The sequence below is a fragment of the Delphinus delphis genome, chromosome 9, assembly GCF_949987515.2.
Source record: "Delphinus delphis chromosome 9, mDelDel1.2, whole genome shotgun sequence".
In the NCBI taxonomy this organism is placed as follows: Eukaryota; Metazoa; Chordata; class Mammalia; order Artiodactyla; family Delphinidae; genus Delphinus; species Delphinus delphis.
In genome coordinates, this window is record NC_082691.1 from 103,273,785 (window position 1) to 103,291,559 (window position 17,775).

The 17,775-nt window shown below is 47.1% G+C and overlaps 1 protein-coding gene across 1 annotated transcript in view; it reads left to right on the plus strand.

Annotated features, from left to right (window-relative positions):
* The first annotated feature begins 552 nt into the window (after positions 1-552).
* DPP6 (dipeptidyl peptidase like 6) overlaps positions 553-17,775 on the plus strand; it is a 772,268-nt gene continuing 755,045 nt past the window's right edge. Inside the window, exon 1 of the mRNA XM_060021180.1 lies at positions 553-996. Coding sequence (XP_059877163.1) covers positions 757-996 — 240 coding nt within the window. The 5' untranslated portion in view covers positions 553-756. The remainder of the gene's footprint in view (positions 997-17,775) is intronic.

The following is a 17,775-nucleotide window of genomic DNA, read 5'->3' on the forward strand; positions in this document are numbered from 1 at the left end:
GCGGAGCGCAGCCCCGCGCCGAGCCGAGGACAGGCGTCTCGGGGACAGCCCCCTCCCTAGGTGCCCCCGACGCCCCTCCCCATCGCGGGCCTCTTCTCGCACGCTCCCTCCCCGCGTATCGCCGGATCCGCCCTCCCGGTGGCCCGGAGCCCCAGAGCCCCCAGCGCGCCTCCGCGCCCTGCCCGCACCCAAGACGTGCGTGGCCCCGCCGCCTCCTCGCTGCCAGCCCTGGCCACCCGGGCGCAGTTCCCGGGGGCGGGGGTGTGTGAAGGGGCCACGTGGGGAGAGCAGGGGAGGAGGAGCCGCGCGGGGGGCCGGGGGCGGGGCGCGGGGATGCGCTCTGGATGCCCGCCGGTCTCTAGGCGGGGTGCCAAATGCCGGGGCCTAGGCGTCTTCCCTCCTTTTATGGTTTTTTGTTGTTTGTTTTCTTTCTGTCGATGGCTTTGAGCAGGCCGTACGTGGCCACGGCAAGGAGTTGAAAAGCAGAAAAGACGAGCGAGAGAGAACACACCCCCAGACCCCGGCTTCGCCGAGCCGCCGGAGGAGGGGGCGGAGGAGGCTGAGCCAGGCAGTCGCCCGGCGGCGACTTGAGAGTGGCGCGCGGGAGGAGCGGCCGCGCGGCCGCCGTCCTTTCTTCCTCCTCCTCCTGTTCTTCTTCCCCTTTTCCCCCGGCGGGAGTGGGGAGCGGGAACCCGAAAGGGGGAAAGCCATTATCAAAACGCCCCAAAGACAGCCGGCGAGAGCGCGCGGAGACCGATGGCTTCGCTGTACCAGAGGTTCACGGGCAAGATCAACACCTCGCGGTCCTTCCCGGCGCCCCCGGAGGCGAGCCGCCTCCTGGGCGGCCAGGGGCCCGAGGAGGACGGCGCGGGGCCCAAGCCCCTCGGAGCCCAGGCGCCCGCTGCGCCGCCCCCGGAGCGCGGCGGCGGCGGCGGTGGCGCGGGCGGCCGGCCCCGGTTCCAGTACCAGGCGCAGAGCGACTGTGACGACGAGGACGTAAGAGCATCTGGGTGGGTGGGTGGGTGGGTGGGCGCGCGGGGCTCCGGGCAGCCCGGGGGAGACGCGCCCGCGCCGCGTCTGCGATGGTCTTGGGGCGCCCTCCTTCCCCACCCCTCCCCCACCCCTCCCGGGAGCGCCCGCAAATACACTCCTCGCGCGGATCTCGGTCACCGCTGTCCTGGAGCGGGTCCTTGTCTGCAGCGGCGGCGGCGGCCAGGAGTTGGTGGCGCTGAGAGAGCAGCGCTGGTGGAGCTGCGCTGCTGGGGCGTGGAATTGGCTGGGGGTTCACGGGCGTGCGGATGCTTGGTGTTAACTGCTTGGTGCCGTGGATGCCAAGGAGGGAATTCGATCTGTCTGTGCTTACAAGTTGGTTTCTCTTTTCGTTCCTTTCTTTCTTTTGTCTGCTTTAAGACTCGAGGAGGAGACTGTCCCAGGCTCTTTTTCTCCCCCCTCCCACCTCTCACTGGAATCCTTACCTCGGGGCGCTGTCCCTTCACTCACTTCTCCAACACCTCGCCCTCCCCCCCAGTGCTGCTGGTGGTGGTGTTCTTTTCCGAAAAATAAAATAAAAGCGCTAGCATCCGAGGCCCAAGCCCTTGTGCCAGGGCCCAGCCCAATTTTTGCTGGTGGGAGTCAGGCCCTGCCTGTGCCCACACCTAGCCTTGGACTAGCAACCACCTTAGGCTGTGTGAGCTGAAAACTTCTCGGGCAGCACGTTTTTTACTCTTCATGGGGCTGGCAGCCTGGGTTTCAAAGCTTGGATTTGCATATCACCTTAGTAACTGATGACTCAGGCAGGACACCAGCCGGCTGCAGAGATGGATGAGTTCAACCACCTCTGTTGACCCTGTCCATCTGTTCAGAGGGCCAGGGAAGGCCACGGAGAGAGGAAAGTGATGTTTCTGAGACCTTCTCTTCCCAGAAAAAAAGAGAAAAATCCCAGACAAGCTCTCAGGCAGGCAGGCAGGGCTGGTACAGCCCCTGGCTGGCGGTGTTGGGTCCTAGAGCTCACTGTGTGTAGCTCTGAGAGTTTCCCACCTGGGGGCACCTGGGCATAGGTCCTCACACAAGCCTCTCAGACGGCCTACCCCGACATACCCCCGGCAGTTCATGTCCCTGCCCTCAGCAGGAGGCTGTGGTCATTCAACATGTCCTGCCTGGGATCACTTTAAAATCCAATGAACTGGTTGTTTTTGTTTTGTTTTATCAGTGGAGGATGTGGAGAGTGTAATAGACATGACAAAAGTTTGTGGGAGATGTGGTTCATTTGTGTGTGTGTGTGTGTGCGTGTGTGTGTGCGCGTGCACGCACACCCTGTATCGGATCTTGCATGAGATTTTCTTATGTTGGGTTATTTCTAGACTCCCCTGGTTAAAAGAGAGCTATCAGAGAGATGTCCCTCACTTCAGTGGGTCAGGTCCTGAGGGAAATGCATGAATTCTCAGGTTCAAGGAGCCAGAATCTTTGAGGAGCAGTTTCATTGGGGCAGTTGAAAAATTCTGGAGGATTAAACTCCTGAGAATCTTGGGGAAGACCACTGAGCTGCAGTGCAGACAGAAATGATGTACTTTTTGCCTCAAATCTGACTTAAAACTGTTGGATTGTGTTATGCTTGAAGTGAAAACCATGAGCAATTTCTTCCTAATAGGCTCTAGGTGTCGCTAGGGGAAAGGAAAGGGGAGAGTTTCTGCATTTTGTTTTAGATCATCTCCACCCATCTTTTTTTTTTTCTTCTCTCCTCATCTTAGCTTGGAGCATGTATTCCTCCTTTTCAATTTGACATATGTCTAGAACTGTTTCTCAGATAAGCCAAAGGGTTGGACCGACGAGCAAATTATGAATTTAACATTTGCAAATGATTTCTGCTGAAATGGCTCTGAACAGTGTATGTAATTTAAATTCATTAACTCCTGACATCAATTTTTTGTTTCCTGGAAAATACAAAAAAGGGTGTGTGTGTGTAGGTGTAGGTATAAATATAGTGTATGTGTATGTCGTATCCTTATGAGATATATATATATATCATGTTTAAAATGTACGATTAAACAATGACACACGGGTAAATGTGGCATCAATTGCTTGAAAACTTTTATGTGCTTTTCTCAGAAAAAATATTCGGAATTGAAAAAACTATGTCTAAAAATGTGCTAAATGATAGAAGTGCACAGTAAACAGATTACCTTTCCTCCGGGCACAGTGGCTGCCCTTTGCTGAAGACAAGAGCGCTAAAGAAAGTAGATAGAAGAACTGCTTTTCTGATACCAGCCCTTGTCAAGATTTAAACAATCTTGAGTAATCATCCTGCTACTCAGATTTAAACATGAAGACATACAACTGATTAGGCACGCATTACATATCATTCTGTGTATCTTGGGGCGGCCACGTAAACATGTACTTCAGCAGTTTGGGCATCCGCGGGGCACAGGTGGGAGCTGTCCGAGGTCCTGAAGGGTCCTTTGCATTAGCGCACAGGAAATCTTCAGCACTTCTGTTTGGAGTCCCAACCCCAAGGCTGGTGTGTCATTGCTCTTCTGTGGCTTGTCTGTTCCATGGAACAGAAACAGCTTTCCCACCTCGGTCACTGAGATGCTGGTAAACACCATACCTTTAAAATCCAATGAACTTTGTGCCTCGTCCTTCCATCCAGAAACGGGGCAATAAAATGTAGTTCTTGACCTCTATATGTGTGTACACACACATGCCTGAATATGACTGAGAACGGGCAATTCTTCACAAAATAAAATTGAAGGTGGTTATCAGGTCTAGAAGAGATAAGTCAAATGCCGAGGTTGCGTGGCGGGTGACTGGGAATGCATTACCTGTCTGCACCAACTACCCATGTAAGGGACCTCTCTGCTGTGTAGCACTACATAAAAGCGCGCTTGGGGTGGGTCAGTTTTAAAATGTGAAGTTTTACTTTGAAAAAGAAGGGAAGCCAGAGCGCTTTTTCTATTAGAGTTTCCTCATCAATCTTAGATTTATTTAAGTATAAAGTCAATGACTAGGGCTTCCCTGGTGGCACAGTGGTTGGGGGGTCCGCCTGCCGATGCAGGGGACACGGGTTCGTGCCCCGGTCCGGGAAGATCCCATGTGCCGCAGAGCGGCTGGGCCCGTGAGCCATGGCCGCTGAGCCTGCGCGTCCGCAGCGGGAAAGTCAATGACTTGGGAAACCCCTCTGAGGAATCAATAGCTATTTTGGTTTAAAATTCATTCTTGTAGGTTTAAAAATAAGTTGACTCTTAAAGGGAATGTTGCTGGAAATGGCTTTTAATGGAATTTAGTAACTTCCGATAGAAATTAACTTCAATTATTTTTAGAATACTGAACTCTGTCACGCCCCTGCTTGAGCATTTCCTTTTGATTTCTTAAAGGACTTTAGGACATGGGTAACTGTCAGGGCAGCGGTCTCGTTGGGGCCACATCACCATGTTCCTGTGTTCTTCATTTTTAGTGGCACATGATTTCCTAAGAATACAAGTGTGATGACAACAGGATTTTCAAACAGCAATTTGGCCGAAACAGGGTTGAGCAAAAATCACTGCTTATGCTGTGTATCAGCTTATGCTGTCACTGCTCCTGTTGTATTTCATCTTCCTGTATGTCTGCAGCAACTAGCCCTTCTTCTTCCTCTCCACCTTGATTTTTCACCGGTAGGATGCCCATATCCTGTTAATTTCTCCTTGGAGTCTATCAACTTTAAGTTTTTTAAGCAGCTTGGCTCCACAGAAATGTTTATATCCCCTCTTCCTTTCTTCTGCTCCAATTTCAAATGCTTTTAAAAATATTTAGGTTCATAGTATCTTCCTAACGTATTGAGAAAAAGGCTGAAACTTTCATCCCCCTGCTTGATCCCATTGTTTTCATGACGAATTTGACAGTGCTTAGTGTAACTCACCTACAGAACAGCTGTGGGATGTCATAGGGCTGTTCGGAGGTTTCGTCTTCTCAGTCAAGTGGTCTAAGACTGAATCCACTAACTTGTTCCGAGGATCCTCTTTTCCTTATTTAGCTTGACAACAGACTCACATTCTTACTGTCTTCACTGCAGAAACTGCACACAAATGTCGTCAGCGTCCCCTTAATTACTTGAGACAATGGCCTGGCTCCTCTTCAGTCTTTGTCGTTATCGCTTTTCCTCCTGTTGACCATCACCCTGCACTTCAAACTTTTGCCTCATATGTCTTTCATGATGCCACATGAATTCATGTCCTGTCTCTCTCTGACCTTGGCCTTTGAATTCTTTGGTAAATCATTCTTTCCTCCTCCCTTTCATGCAGGGGGTTGGGGGAACCTACACTCCAAGGTTTTGGTCTCCACTATTCTATTCTTTCCCTTCCATGCTTTCTTTTTAAGATAAATTAGTGATGGGATAAATTAGAATGAAGATAAAAGGGAGCTGAGTCAGTTTCACAGCTTCTGTATTAGCAGATGGCTAAAGTTAAGCTTTATTCCTCTGGTATACATGTCCTAGCATCTCTTGTGGAGATCATTTGCTTTCCTGTTTTACAGAATTGGAGAACTGGAGAATTGGAAGGACCTTGGCAGTCACCATCTTGATTTCTCTTCCCAGCTTTTGTTCCACATGTCAAGCAGCTGGGCGCTAGACCATTTCTGTGGTGATGCCAAGATATCCGCGTAGAATATATCCCTAAACTTGTCATTCCCCTCTCCTTACAACTCCCTATTCTGAATAACGTTCTGCCTAATCTCCTTATTTCTACTTCTAGTACTGCCATCCCTTCCACCTCTGAGCGTGGCGTACAGTACACATAAGCTTGTACAGTTACATTTTCCCACTATCTTGATTTCTTTCTTATAACATTAAGTATTTCACTAGATAAGCTTTGAGGTATCCTTATGGGTTTAATGCCCTGTAACACCATATCATAATGCCCTGCTGGACACAGCAGTTGTCCTCATGAAAAGTTTATTTTCTGCACTGCAGAACAATGTTAAACACATGAGAAGCGTTTACTGTCTAAGACAGTCTCTCTGTGAATGTTTTGGTAAAGTATATATAACAAAATTATACAAAATTTTGCTTACTGTCTCAGCACAGAGCATGTAGTCATCATTGGGAAGTTGTCTGTGTTACAAGGAAGTAAGAATGGTGACATAAACAAGGATTAAGTGCTAGTTGACTGATGAGTGAAACCAAGTGTAGCATCAAAGATACCGTGCCTCCGCATTGCACCTTGTATTTTTTAAAGCACCACTACGCGTATCTCATTTCACCTCCATAGTTACCTTGGCTTGGGGAGAACCATAACAGAGAGCTAATCTGTTGGTTTGAAAAATTAATCGGGGTAAGCCTACGTTTTTTCATTTGGATGAGTCAATTGTCCACTGTGAATTCTAGCAAATAAATTTCAATCTGTTAACAATTGAGTCAGCCAAAAACCTACATGTTTGCTTAAAGCCGAATTTGCGAAAAATGAGCATTCTGCCTTCTCAGTGAATTTGAGTTCTGTGTAGCAGTAAGGTATGTGGAAGTGGGCACGGCAGCCTATTTTATATGGCATGCTTTTTTTTTATTCCTGCCAGTGCGCACTTTTAAATAATTTACTTGTATATGTTAACTGTAGATTTAAGGAGGTCTGGAGTATTAGAATAACATAATATCAATTTATATGTTTGACAATGGAATCCACTCATTTTCCCACATGGGATTAATATCCTAGTATCACTCTGTAGACAGGACTTTCTCTAGATGTTGGCTTTCTCTAGATGTTGGCTTTCTCTAGATGTTGGACATTTTTCCTCCATAATATAGAGCTTTTTATTTCATACCCCAAGCTTTCCCTCCTTTAATAGAGTCAGAATGATTAATGAGTTTAATTTTTGCAAGCATCTGGCAGGAGTTGCTGAGTAAGATGTACAGTCTTGTTGTATATAACCCTGTTCCTTTTAATTACTCTGATGATAACAGTGCATTTGTCAAGTGCATATGGAATGCTTCTCTGCAACATACAATATTGATCCCTTTCATAGAGCATTGCCTATAAAAATAATATGTACAGTAACCCTTTTAAAATTAAATTCTAGGGGTAAGACAGGAATAAAGACACAGACCTTCTAGAGAATGGACTTGAGGATATGGGGAGGGGGAAGGGTGAGCTGTGACAAAGCGAGAGAGAGGCATGGACATATATACACTACCAAACGTAAAATAGATAGCTAGTGGGAAGCAGCCGCATAGCACAGGGAAATCAGCTCGGTGCTTTGTGACCACCTAGAGGGGTGGGATAGGGAGGGTGGGAGGGAGGGAGATGCAAGAGGGAAGAGATATGGGAACATATGTATATGTATAACTGATTCACTTTGTTATAAAGCAGAAACTAACACACCATTGTAAAGCAATTATACTCCAATAAAGATGTAAAAAAAAATTAAATTCTAATAAATTTAGCGTTAAGGGCATTGAATGCCCATGTACCATATTTTGATTTTCTTCCATTTTAATAAGCACATTGGTTTGATTTTATGTACATTAAAAAAAAAACGCACTCAACCTTTCTGGTTAATGACTTTTGGAACATTTATCTTTAGAAGGATCTAGCATCATGAAATTATCTGAAATAGAACATTTAAAAATTTGATAACATCTCATTTTACAAATGAGAAGACTACAAGTAATTATGTGAATAATATTCCACAAATCACTTGTGTTCTCTGGACCTCAGAGAAACTCAGCCTTCCCTTCTCTCCTGTGTTCTTCTCAGTATCCTCTGTGGTACCGTAATCGAGTGGAGGAATTAACTTAATTATATCACTGAATTTCAAAAGTATGAACATTATGAAATCTAACGGTCTAACTTATTTTGGTTCTAAATGGATATGCTAATTGCCAAAGGAAAAAACAGTTTCGCCACAGTAGTATACGATTTTTGCCCTGAATGGGTTTCCCCAGTAGTTTTACTCTTTTTCCTCCATGTATTTCTTCCTGGGTTTTCTAATAACATCCAGATCCATCTGCAGCGCAGGACATGTTCACTTTTGTCCCATGATGGAGGAACGTATATAGGTAATTTTTCAGGAAGCCTAGAAGCCAGTAAAGCCCACAAGGTCCAGATGGTAGAATTCCAGGTGGTGAACACCGTGCCTCCCAGATTAGGGAACATCTCAGTTGAGAGCAGCAGGCATTGGGGGCTGAACGCTGTAGATGAACACCCGGCAGGGACTGGACTCTTATAGGGACGCAGGAAAGAGGGAGACTCTGTCCTGGAACAGTCGTTCCCTCAAAAAAGACAAACAAATTTACTTTCACTCATCCCTTCAGTGTGTAGATGAACATCTTGAAGGCATTTAGAATGCATTAAAAGCATCCTAGCACCATGCCCAATGGAAATGAAACACACACACACACACACACACACACACACACACACACACACACACGGCTTTTAATTCAAAAGGAACTTAAGGATTTTCCAGGGCATCACAGTCATTGTCAAAATCAATTTTTAACTTCCTCTAGTGTTCAGATTTCATTTGATATCAGCTTTTACCTTAGATGATTTGGGGTCAGTTTTAATATGCTTCTGTTAAAAAAAAAAATGGAACAGGTGATATTATCATCTTCCCCAATTTAGAACTGAGAAGACCAATTAATCCTTTCTATCTCCTGTTGTTTACTATTTGGGAAGGTCTATTTTAAAGACAGAACTACTGGAATTAATACAGCCACTTTCATACAGCAATGGGCTCTTCATTATATTATCTGTGATATATTTATAAGATTGTCTATATCCATTATATTTTATATATGGTGCACCTCATATATTTTAAGGTGATATCAGCCAGAAGGGGAACAGGAATGGAGTAAGGGAGCATTGAAGAGCTCGGAATAAAAGAAGTTGTACAAGGGAAGCGGGGGGGAAGGTAAAGCAGAAACTAAAGGTAGAGGAATGCAGGAGACAATCACGGGCTTCTAGTCTCCCTAATCATTTTCCCCAAAACGTTCAATTTTCTAAACTGTACTCAAACCCTTCCTATGCTTCATGCAACATGCCATCCAGTAATTTGCAAATTAAAAACAAAAATGAGAAACCTCTTTAAAAGTCCTGAGAGGTGAAGTTATCTCATCTGCTTTTAGAATTGCGAGATATTTGCAACCACACAAGGTAGCCGACCCCCAGGTGAACGGCTCTGAGCCCTGGAGATGCATTGCTTGTTCAGGGCCCCTTGTTGCTTCTGTGCATCCTTCCCCAGCATCTCCACGGCTTCTGAGCAAAGACTGCTGCCTCTGGGTATCTGAAGTCGATGGAGACATGTGGTCCCGTGCCCCTTCTTATTCCTCAGGCTGCCTCAAAGGTTAGACTTTCGTCCCCGCTCACCTTGCCACGTGGTCTCGGGAACATTCACGAAGAGGTTGGATGCCATTTTCTGGACCGCTTGGCTACGTTACAGAACACCTAGCTAGTTTCCCAGGTGAACTTTTAGGTCTTCTCCATCACGTTCATTTCATCTTTTCCGATTTGCAAATGTGTGTTCCCCGTGCCGGGTATGAGGGAAGAGTGCTGCAGGCGAATCGCTGAATCCACAGTGAACCCGTCTGTTCACAGCCTCACCCCAGAGCGCACTGCAGGCGAGAACAGCCCTTCGGAAGGAACAGAGGCTCAGCTGAAACCTGCATGAGGACAGTGGTTCGTTAGGTGGAAGGATGCGGAGGGGTCACCAGTGGGTGCAGGTGGAGGGACGGAGCAGGGGAGTCAAGTTGGGCTCAGAGTTTTCGAACTGGACTTCAAGCTAAGTGTTCCTGGCGGGGGGAGGGTCCTTGGTGCTGCTCTGCACGTGTTTGTGGGTCTCACAGGCACCTGTGGGGTTGTCCTCCTCTCCCCTTAGCGTTGCGTGTGGCCGTGTGGCCGCTGGAATGGACTGCAGGTGAGTCTAGCTCTCCTAAGTGGACGCTTCACGAGCCGGCACGTGAGTTGCTGTGCTCTCTCTTTCCTTTTGCCGTAGAAACGAGCAATATTCCAGGTAGTTGCCGTTCAGTGGGAAAGATATAAACTTATGTTTGTAAACCACTGAGATTATGTTAGGACAGTATCACCTAGCCTGAGCTGAGGGGCACAGGGCAATCCGTGTTCATGGACAAGTCGCCATTCATCATTTCTGGACCTTGACTGCATCGTCATCTATGGGCAAAATCAGCACTTTCTAACCTTCTACAGGAAGTTTCGTTCTACCTTCCTGCATCTCTCTTAAAACTTTTTAGTTCTCAAAAAGACTGAAATGGGGCTTCCCTGGTGGCGCAGTGGTTGGGAGTCCACCTGCCCATGCAGGGGACACGGGTTCGTGCCCCGGTCCGGGAGGATCCCACATGCCGCGGAGCAGCTGGGCCCGTGAGCCATGGCCGCTGAGCCTGCGCGTCCGGAGCCTGTGCTCCGCAACGGGAGAGGCCACAGCGGTGAGAGGCCCGCGTACAGCAAAAAAAAAAAAAAAAAAAAACTGAAATGGAAATTCCCCTGGGAGGGCAACAGATGTAGGAGTGCCTGAGTCTTATCAGTTCCCTCATTTCCTGTCTTTGGGAGCATGTTTGTTGGGTGACGGGAAAGGATAAGAAGGGACCCATTTCCTAAAGACAGTGTGTGCGTTCCTGGTGGGTGTAGGGGTGGGGAGGGAGGGACTGGGCAGTAGGAGTGGGCAGACAGGTTCCTAGATAACAATGATGAAAGCAGCCGTCAGGATGTTGCTAAGGGTCAGCCTTAGAAATGAGCTTTTGGGGGTTTTGACTGGAAACCTTTCAAGCTGGAAAGGTAGGGGATCAGAGGTTCACACAGGGAAGCCTCAACATCCTGAGGCTCTGTCTTTGGTGTATGCTCTGCTCTTCATTTTACAAGCATCCTGGAATCCATGTTACACGGAGCCTATATTTACAACGTAGAATTGAAGAGGGCATGTTTTCATCTACATGATAGGAAATGTTATCAGAAACACCCAGCTCTAGCATGATACTCTTTCTCCAATTCCTGTCCTGCCTGTGATCAGTTCATCTCCATTTTATACGTAGAAAGGTGTCATTAGTTTCTCTTTCTTTTTTCCCAGATTTTTAGTTCCTCTGAATGGACAGAAAATTCAGCCCCTAAATGACTGGTTACCTATTAAAGGGAGAGGGGGATGCTGTCGAAGACGGGGCACTGTTTCTATAGCAACAGGAGCTGACTGTGATAAGCAGGGAGGTCTGGTTTCCTTGTCTGGCACTATCCTTACTGGGCATGCAATCACTGACATGCTTCCTCGTTGCTGTCCTGCAGCTCTGGGGAGATCCTATCAACCGGAGGCTTTTGTTTCCACGGGCACAGGGAGTGCACTGGGCAGAATCTGATGTTCCTGCGCTTGCCTTCCATGACCTTTAATCCTGCTGCTTCTGCTCCGGTGGGTCTTTTATTTCATCACAACCATAGGAAGAGCACAGTCTGGTTCCTTGGCCTTTGGGTGCTCCTGGCGTTCATCGCAGTGTCTCTGAAGCAGGGGAGTGCTCGAGGGGTCACTTTGGGCCCCTGGTGTCTGCCACTCCCTCTTACAGACACCTGAGAATCATTTTCCTCCTTTGACAGACACCCGGGAAGAGGTTTCCCACCATCGTCCAAGCTGTGCTTCCTCTTGCCCCCGTCCGATTCGTCCTGCCGCGAGGCCAGTGCACGTCCTTGTCTTCTCACCTCACTACAGACAGTTGCCCTTCTGGGTGTCCCTGCCCCGGGTCAGAGCTGCTCCTAGGCTGGGAGCTGGGCACAGGCTCCTCACTCTTTCAGCAAATGCCAAGGTCCCTGCCACGACCGCAAGGCACTGCACTGGCTCTTCCCTCTGCCGGAACGTCCGTCCTTCCTGCCCTTCGCGTCTCTGCTTCAGCGTCACTATTTCAGTGGTCCACGCTGGCCACCCTATTTAAAGTTGCAGTTCCCCCGCCCATCAACCCCGATGTTCCCCACCCTGCTCTGCTTTGCTTCTCTTTTACCATATGGCATTTATCACCTGCTGATATATTATATAATTTTCTTATTACGCCTGTTTTATTTTTGTCTCCCCCTATTATAGAGTATCAGCTGACTGATGTCAGGATCTCTGGCTGATTTGTTTGCTGCTGTATCCAGTTGCCTGGTACAGCATCTGGTACAGCCAAAGTGCTCAATAAGTCTTCGTTGAAGGAATGGGTGAAGGATTGGCATCTCACCTGAAAAAACTCTCTGCTCGCGTCTATTAGAATAATCACACTTCTCCAGCCTTTTTTTTTTTTTTTAATTGAAAGAGTTCTGAAATTAGAACTCTGGACCTCCTGCGTGGCCACTTACTGCTGCAAATGAATTCTCTTCTTTTCAGGATTTCATTTATTGTTTGATTCTGAGCAACAGTTGAGAAGACAAAATAGCTATTAAGGAAACAGTAGGAGTTACTTTTGTAGGACCTGCTTAAGATGGCTGATAGTTAGCATTTGTAACATTTTGTCTGAGTTTAAAAGTAAGTGCGAGTTAAAAATAAGTCAGAGACAAATAGTGCATGATATCGCTTATATGTGAAATCTGAAAACTACAACAAACTAGTGAACAAAACAAGAAAAGCAGACACAGATGTAGAGAACAAACTGGTTGTTACCAGTGAGGGGGAGGGGATTTTAAAAGGGGGTTTTATGGGATTATATGAAATCATGTGCATGAAAGTTTTGAAAATTGTAAAGCACTATAGAATTTAAAGAATCATTCAGTAAAAAAGTATGAGTTAAATTTTCTATATATAACTGTTTCTGCTGACTTTTCTCTCTCTCTTTTTTTTTTTTTTTTGTGGTTATCAAAGGAAGCAGTCCCATTAGGGAAAATGCAAATCTTTGAGAAGAAGAGATTCTTATAAATACAGCAATGCGATACGTTGTTTTTGATTAGAAATTTGCATTACCTACTTCTCAATTTAAGTGAAAGAAAACGATCACAGCTTCTTTTTCTGTGATACTGTGATCGTCTCTTTATCTGGCAGGTAGAAAGTCAAATCAGAATGTTTTTGAACTGTATATCACTAGAGGAAAACTAAAGTTCCCAGACCAAAATGCACAGATTCTGACAGAAAAAAAAATATTCCTGGATTCGATAATCTAGTTGAAACTGCCAGGGGCGCTTCAGCTACCTACAGCATACATTTTTGTGATAATACGGTCAGAGGCACCTGGCGCTTAGGATGGCGGGGGAACAGGCAGCTGAGATCTTTAGGTTTGACCCTGATTTACCTTCTTTTTCTGCCCGTCTGCAATGTGGTCTGGCAACACTGCCCTCCAGAGGCTGTCTCAAGGCTGCAGTAAGACTGATTCAAGACTCCTTAAATAAATTATGCGAAATAAAGATGTGCAGTTTTGTTTTTTCTGTGGCCAGACAGGGTTGGAATGCGAATATATGTCGTGAGGGCTCTTATACCCACATCAGACTGGGCTGCACTTTTCACAAACGCTGGGGAAATCCCATCAGACCCTCCTTTTGGAATACCGTCTGTGTCACGGGCAACACTCTGAACGGTCATCGGGGACCGGCAGGGGCACTCCATCCTTCGTCTAAGGACGTGCTAATAGCATGTGTAGCTCCTGACTTGTCAGATGGGGCCAGAGTGCAGGAAATTAGATAAAGATAACGCAGCAGATAATAAGGAGATGCGTAGCCTTGGACAGTCGGCTCTCTGACCACTGGATTTAAGTAGTGCCTCTGTACGCTTAAGGCCAAAAAACTCACAGAAGCATATTTTCTGCTATCATTTCGTGAAGAATAGGAACGCGAGTTAATGTCACACCGTTTCAAAGCGCAGCACCCTGGCTCAAGTGCAGGGAGCCTGAGGGGTGTACACCGCATGTGAAAAGACATCTCTCCTACACACCCCCTGGCTCTCTGTACCTGAGAGGACCCAGGGAGCCCTGGACCCCTGCAGACCCGCCCGCAGAGCAGCCCAGGCAGGGGCCCCACCCCGCGGGGCCGCCACCCTCCCTCTGTCTCTGAGCGTCAGGTGTATGATGGCAGGGACTGGGGATGGTCCCGGGCCGACCATATCAGCCAGCCACTGTCAGAGCACCGTCAGATGCCAGTGGTCCAGGGCACACGGATGGCCCGAGATGAGGCCACTGGGTATGTGGGCAGGGGTCCAGAGAGGGGAACCTCAGAGAAGACAGCAGAGCCCAGCCCGGCCCGCAGACAGGAGGTTCTGGCAACTTGGCGTGAATAAGGTCCAGCCAGGGAGGTCAAACGTCTACGTGGTAGAGCATCATTTTGATACCTTGTCAGCCAGAGAGTGTCCCCCTTAACTGGCTCATGGAAGCCAGACCCCAGGCTTTCGTTTGGATTTGTTGTGCTTTTCGAGCTCTGCTTCCCCAAGTCATGGGTTCCTGATTGGAGTCACCGAGGGGGTGGGATGGAGCCTCCAAAACTTGATCCCCTCCTTAGAGCAGTTGTGCTTTTAAAATAGTTTACGTGTACGTACAGTTTCGCATGAAAAAGGGGATGTGGGTGTTACTGAGCTCTTGAGCGACAGCCCGGTTATCCAAGTGTCTCACAGATGTCGGCAGGATTTCCTCATGACCTCATCTTGCTGTGGTCTGTGAAAGCGCGGCACATAGAATCGATCACGTGTCCACCCAACGCCGTTGTGGCAGCGCACAGGGCTGGGCGGTCGCTTGATGGTCCATGGTGCAGGCAGGGCACTGCGGCGGGTGATGTGCTGGGTCTGGACCACCTGAGCTTGAACGCGGACCCTACTGACCATTTACTTGTAGTTTAGCCTTAAAAAGTTACTTAACTCTCCTTGGACTTCAATTTCCTCATTTATAAAGTTCAGGGGAAAATATTATGCTACGGTATTGTTCTCATTGGTTTATTTTGACCTTCTAGTTCATACATGTAAAACACTTAGGACAGGGCCCAGCACGCTATAAATCAATGCAGTTTTATCATGAAGTCCTTATTACAAGATCTAATTGTTCTGAGAAAGAAGGGTGGAGGACTCTGCTATGCCTTTCGGAAGAGCATCTTGGGGCTGGAACTGTGGAAAGGAAGGGAATGTGATAAACCCCCAGTGATCACATAGGCTCTGATTATTTAATTGTAATCCCTTGTATTTATAACTGAGCTGTAATCCCAATATGTGGGTCATTTGAGTGGTTTGGTTATGAGAGAGCTGGACCAACGGACTCCATGGTTTTAGGAGGAGCCAGTGATGCCAGAGTTAATCAGGATCCCCCTTGGAGTGGGTTTGTGCCCCTTACACCCCTGCCCCGACTTCCGTGCCGGAAACGTGGAGGCTGGAGCCATAGGTCCTAGGTCAGGCTCCCCTCCTGAGAGGAGAACAAACGAGGAAGTACAGTCTGACCCTGGATTAATTCCTGGGATGGTGTCATCTCGACACAGATGTTCACGGCGACCCTCTGGAGCCTGATGCCTCAAAACTAAACTAGAAAACGGTGGTTGAAAAACATGACTTCTCTTGAAGACCGTCCTGTGATTGAGAATTTGAAATATCACGCTCAATAAATAGATTTTCCCCAGCAGTGGTCAGAATAGGTCCAACTGAAAGACACAGGAAACATTACTGAGGGACTGGCTGCTAGGGAAGGGGAAGCATAAACACAGGGGCTTCAACTTGAGGATTTATTATAAAAGGACAGGCTAGCAAACATGGCCGCATAAAACAGAATGAAAGAAAGTATGGAATCGGAGGAGCTCTTTAGGAAAATAGTGGAAGATTGGCCAGATATGGATTTGACTACAGTAATTAAAATAAAAAAGTGTTCTAACTGTAAACAAAAGTGTTGAACCCACTTCTCTTTATGATTCTTATAAAATTTCACTTTAGCGTAATCCCTGCCTCTTTTTTTTTTCCTGCCTCTTAATTACGTCTCTCTCTATTAGCAAATATGTCGGCACATTTTCTTTTCATTTAAAATCTTCCGGAAGTCTCTTCACTCGGGCTTCAGAAGCAGGTGGATGGGGACCTGGGTGTACCATCGAATTGTCAGAACAGAAGGCGTATGTGCCTTTGAAGTGGTTTCTGCTATGTGGGTGGAGAAGTGTCCTCACCACCCCCAGCAGGGAGACTGTCATTATTACCCTCAGCAGTTGGAGGGGTGTTTAGAGATTCGGTGGTCCGGTGGTGATGTTTCTTGGTCAAGAGCAAACCAAGGAAGCCATTATATTTCTTCTACTCACGTTGAGCTTACCTAGTCAATTTCAGGTTTCTCGTGTCTCTCTCTGTCTCTGTCTCTCTAACTCTCTGTGTCTCTGTCTCTCTCTCACACACACACACGCACACGCATGCATGCACACACACACACCAAGCACAGAGACAGAGGAATGTCCAGCACAGTGGCTAACCCAAGACAACAGATGCGCTACCCTTTAAACCAGGGCTTGTCAAGACTTTCATCTGAAACGTTCTTCTCGGAGGTGAGGAAGGCTGTACTCAAGCACCCAGACTCTGGTTGGTTGCCGCTGTGGTCCAGAGCACACGATACCTGCCTGATTTCCCAGAACTCAACCCATGGTGTGAAGAGAGAGACTCAACTTCAAGGTGCTGGATCTCTCTTGGACATAGGCAGCAGTCCCCATGAGCTTGCTGGTCGCAGAAAGCTCACCAGGACATGTGCCAGAGAATGCGACACCACTGGAGACTGGAAGGGGTGGAGGAGAGAGAATATGAATGGAAGGCTTTCCCAAAATGAATCACAGCCAGCATTGTATTCAAGGAGACCTTGGAGAGTTTCCTACAAACTCAACAACCTTCAAGATCAAAATACTCCCAAACTGACTCAGTGGCTCAGTGAAAACCTTGGAAAGGTATCGTGTACCTGAAATACCTGATGGTCAACTGTGTTGCCTAAAACATCTTGAGGTTGGCTGTGGGCATCAGTGGTTCCATGACCACCCACCCTACTGGGGTTGATATGCAGCAGGTGTAACGTAGAAAGTCAGGAGGACCTGGTAACATCTCTGGGCACCTGACTGGCTCTCTGGGTCAGTGTTTCTCAAAGCTCAGTGCCTCCCAAGTGCTCATGTTTACAAAGAAGGGCCTTCCCAGGGGGACACACATCAAAATACTATGAGAGCAGAAACGTATCTAGGGAAATACGGAAGGAAAATCTCTAATCAGCCCGGCTCAACTGAGAGGCGAGATGCAAATTTTAGTGAAGCCAGGCCAGAATGAGAAGGGAGAATCTGTGTCCACTTTTAGAAAAGCTCCCAATAGCTCCGAAAGCCTTGCTTTGGGGGAGAGCACTTTTTAATGACATGACTCTCGTTCAGTGTCGAAAAGTCAGAGCACATCTGATTGTTGGGAATAATCGCAGCTCCTGGCACTTTTCCTGGTCTTTATGGCTCCAGGACTGGCCTGGTCTCATACTCATTGAGTTCAAATAAAATCTGTTGACTAGTAAAATATGAAATTTTGCTTAAAAATACAGTTATGAAGAATCTAATTTAATCTAATTCTTTTCACATCATGAGTGTGTATATATTTAACTGTTAGCTTTGCAGTTCCTTTGCAATAAGCTTGGGTCCTTGTTAACAGAGCTCAGGGGAAACCGTGCAGGGGCACCTTCCAAGCTGGCCTTTTTAACTGTCTCCTTGTGCAGAAAAGAGTACTTGGTCAAAAAATTTGGGAAACATTGAATTCTTTTTTTAATTGAAATATAGTTGATTTTTTGATGATGGCCGTTCTGACTGGTGAGCGTGTGGAGAAAAGGAAACCCTCTTGCACTGCTGGTGGGAATGTAAATTGATACAGCCACTACGGAGAACAATACGGAGGTTCCTTAAAAAA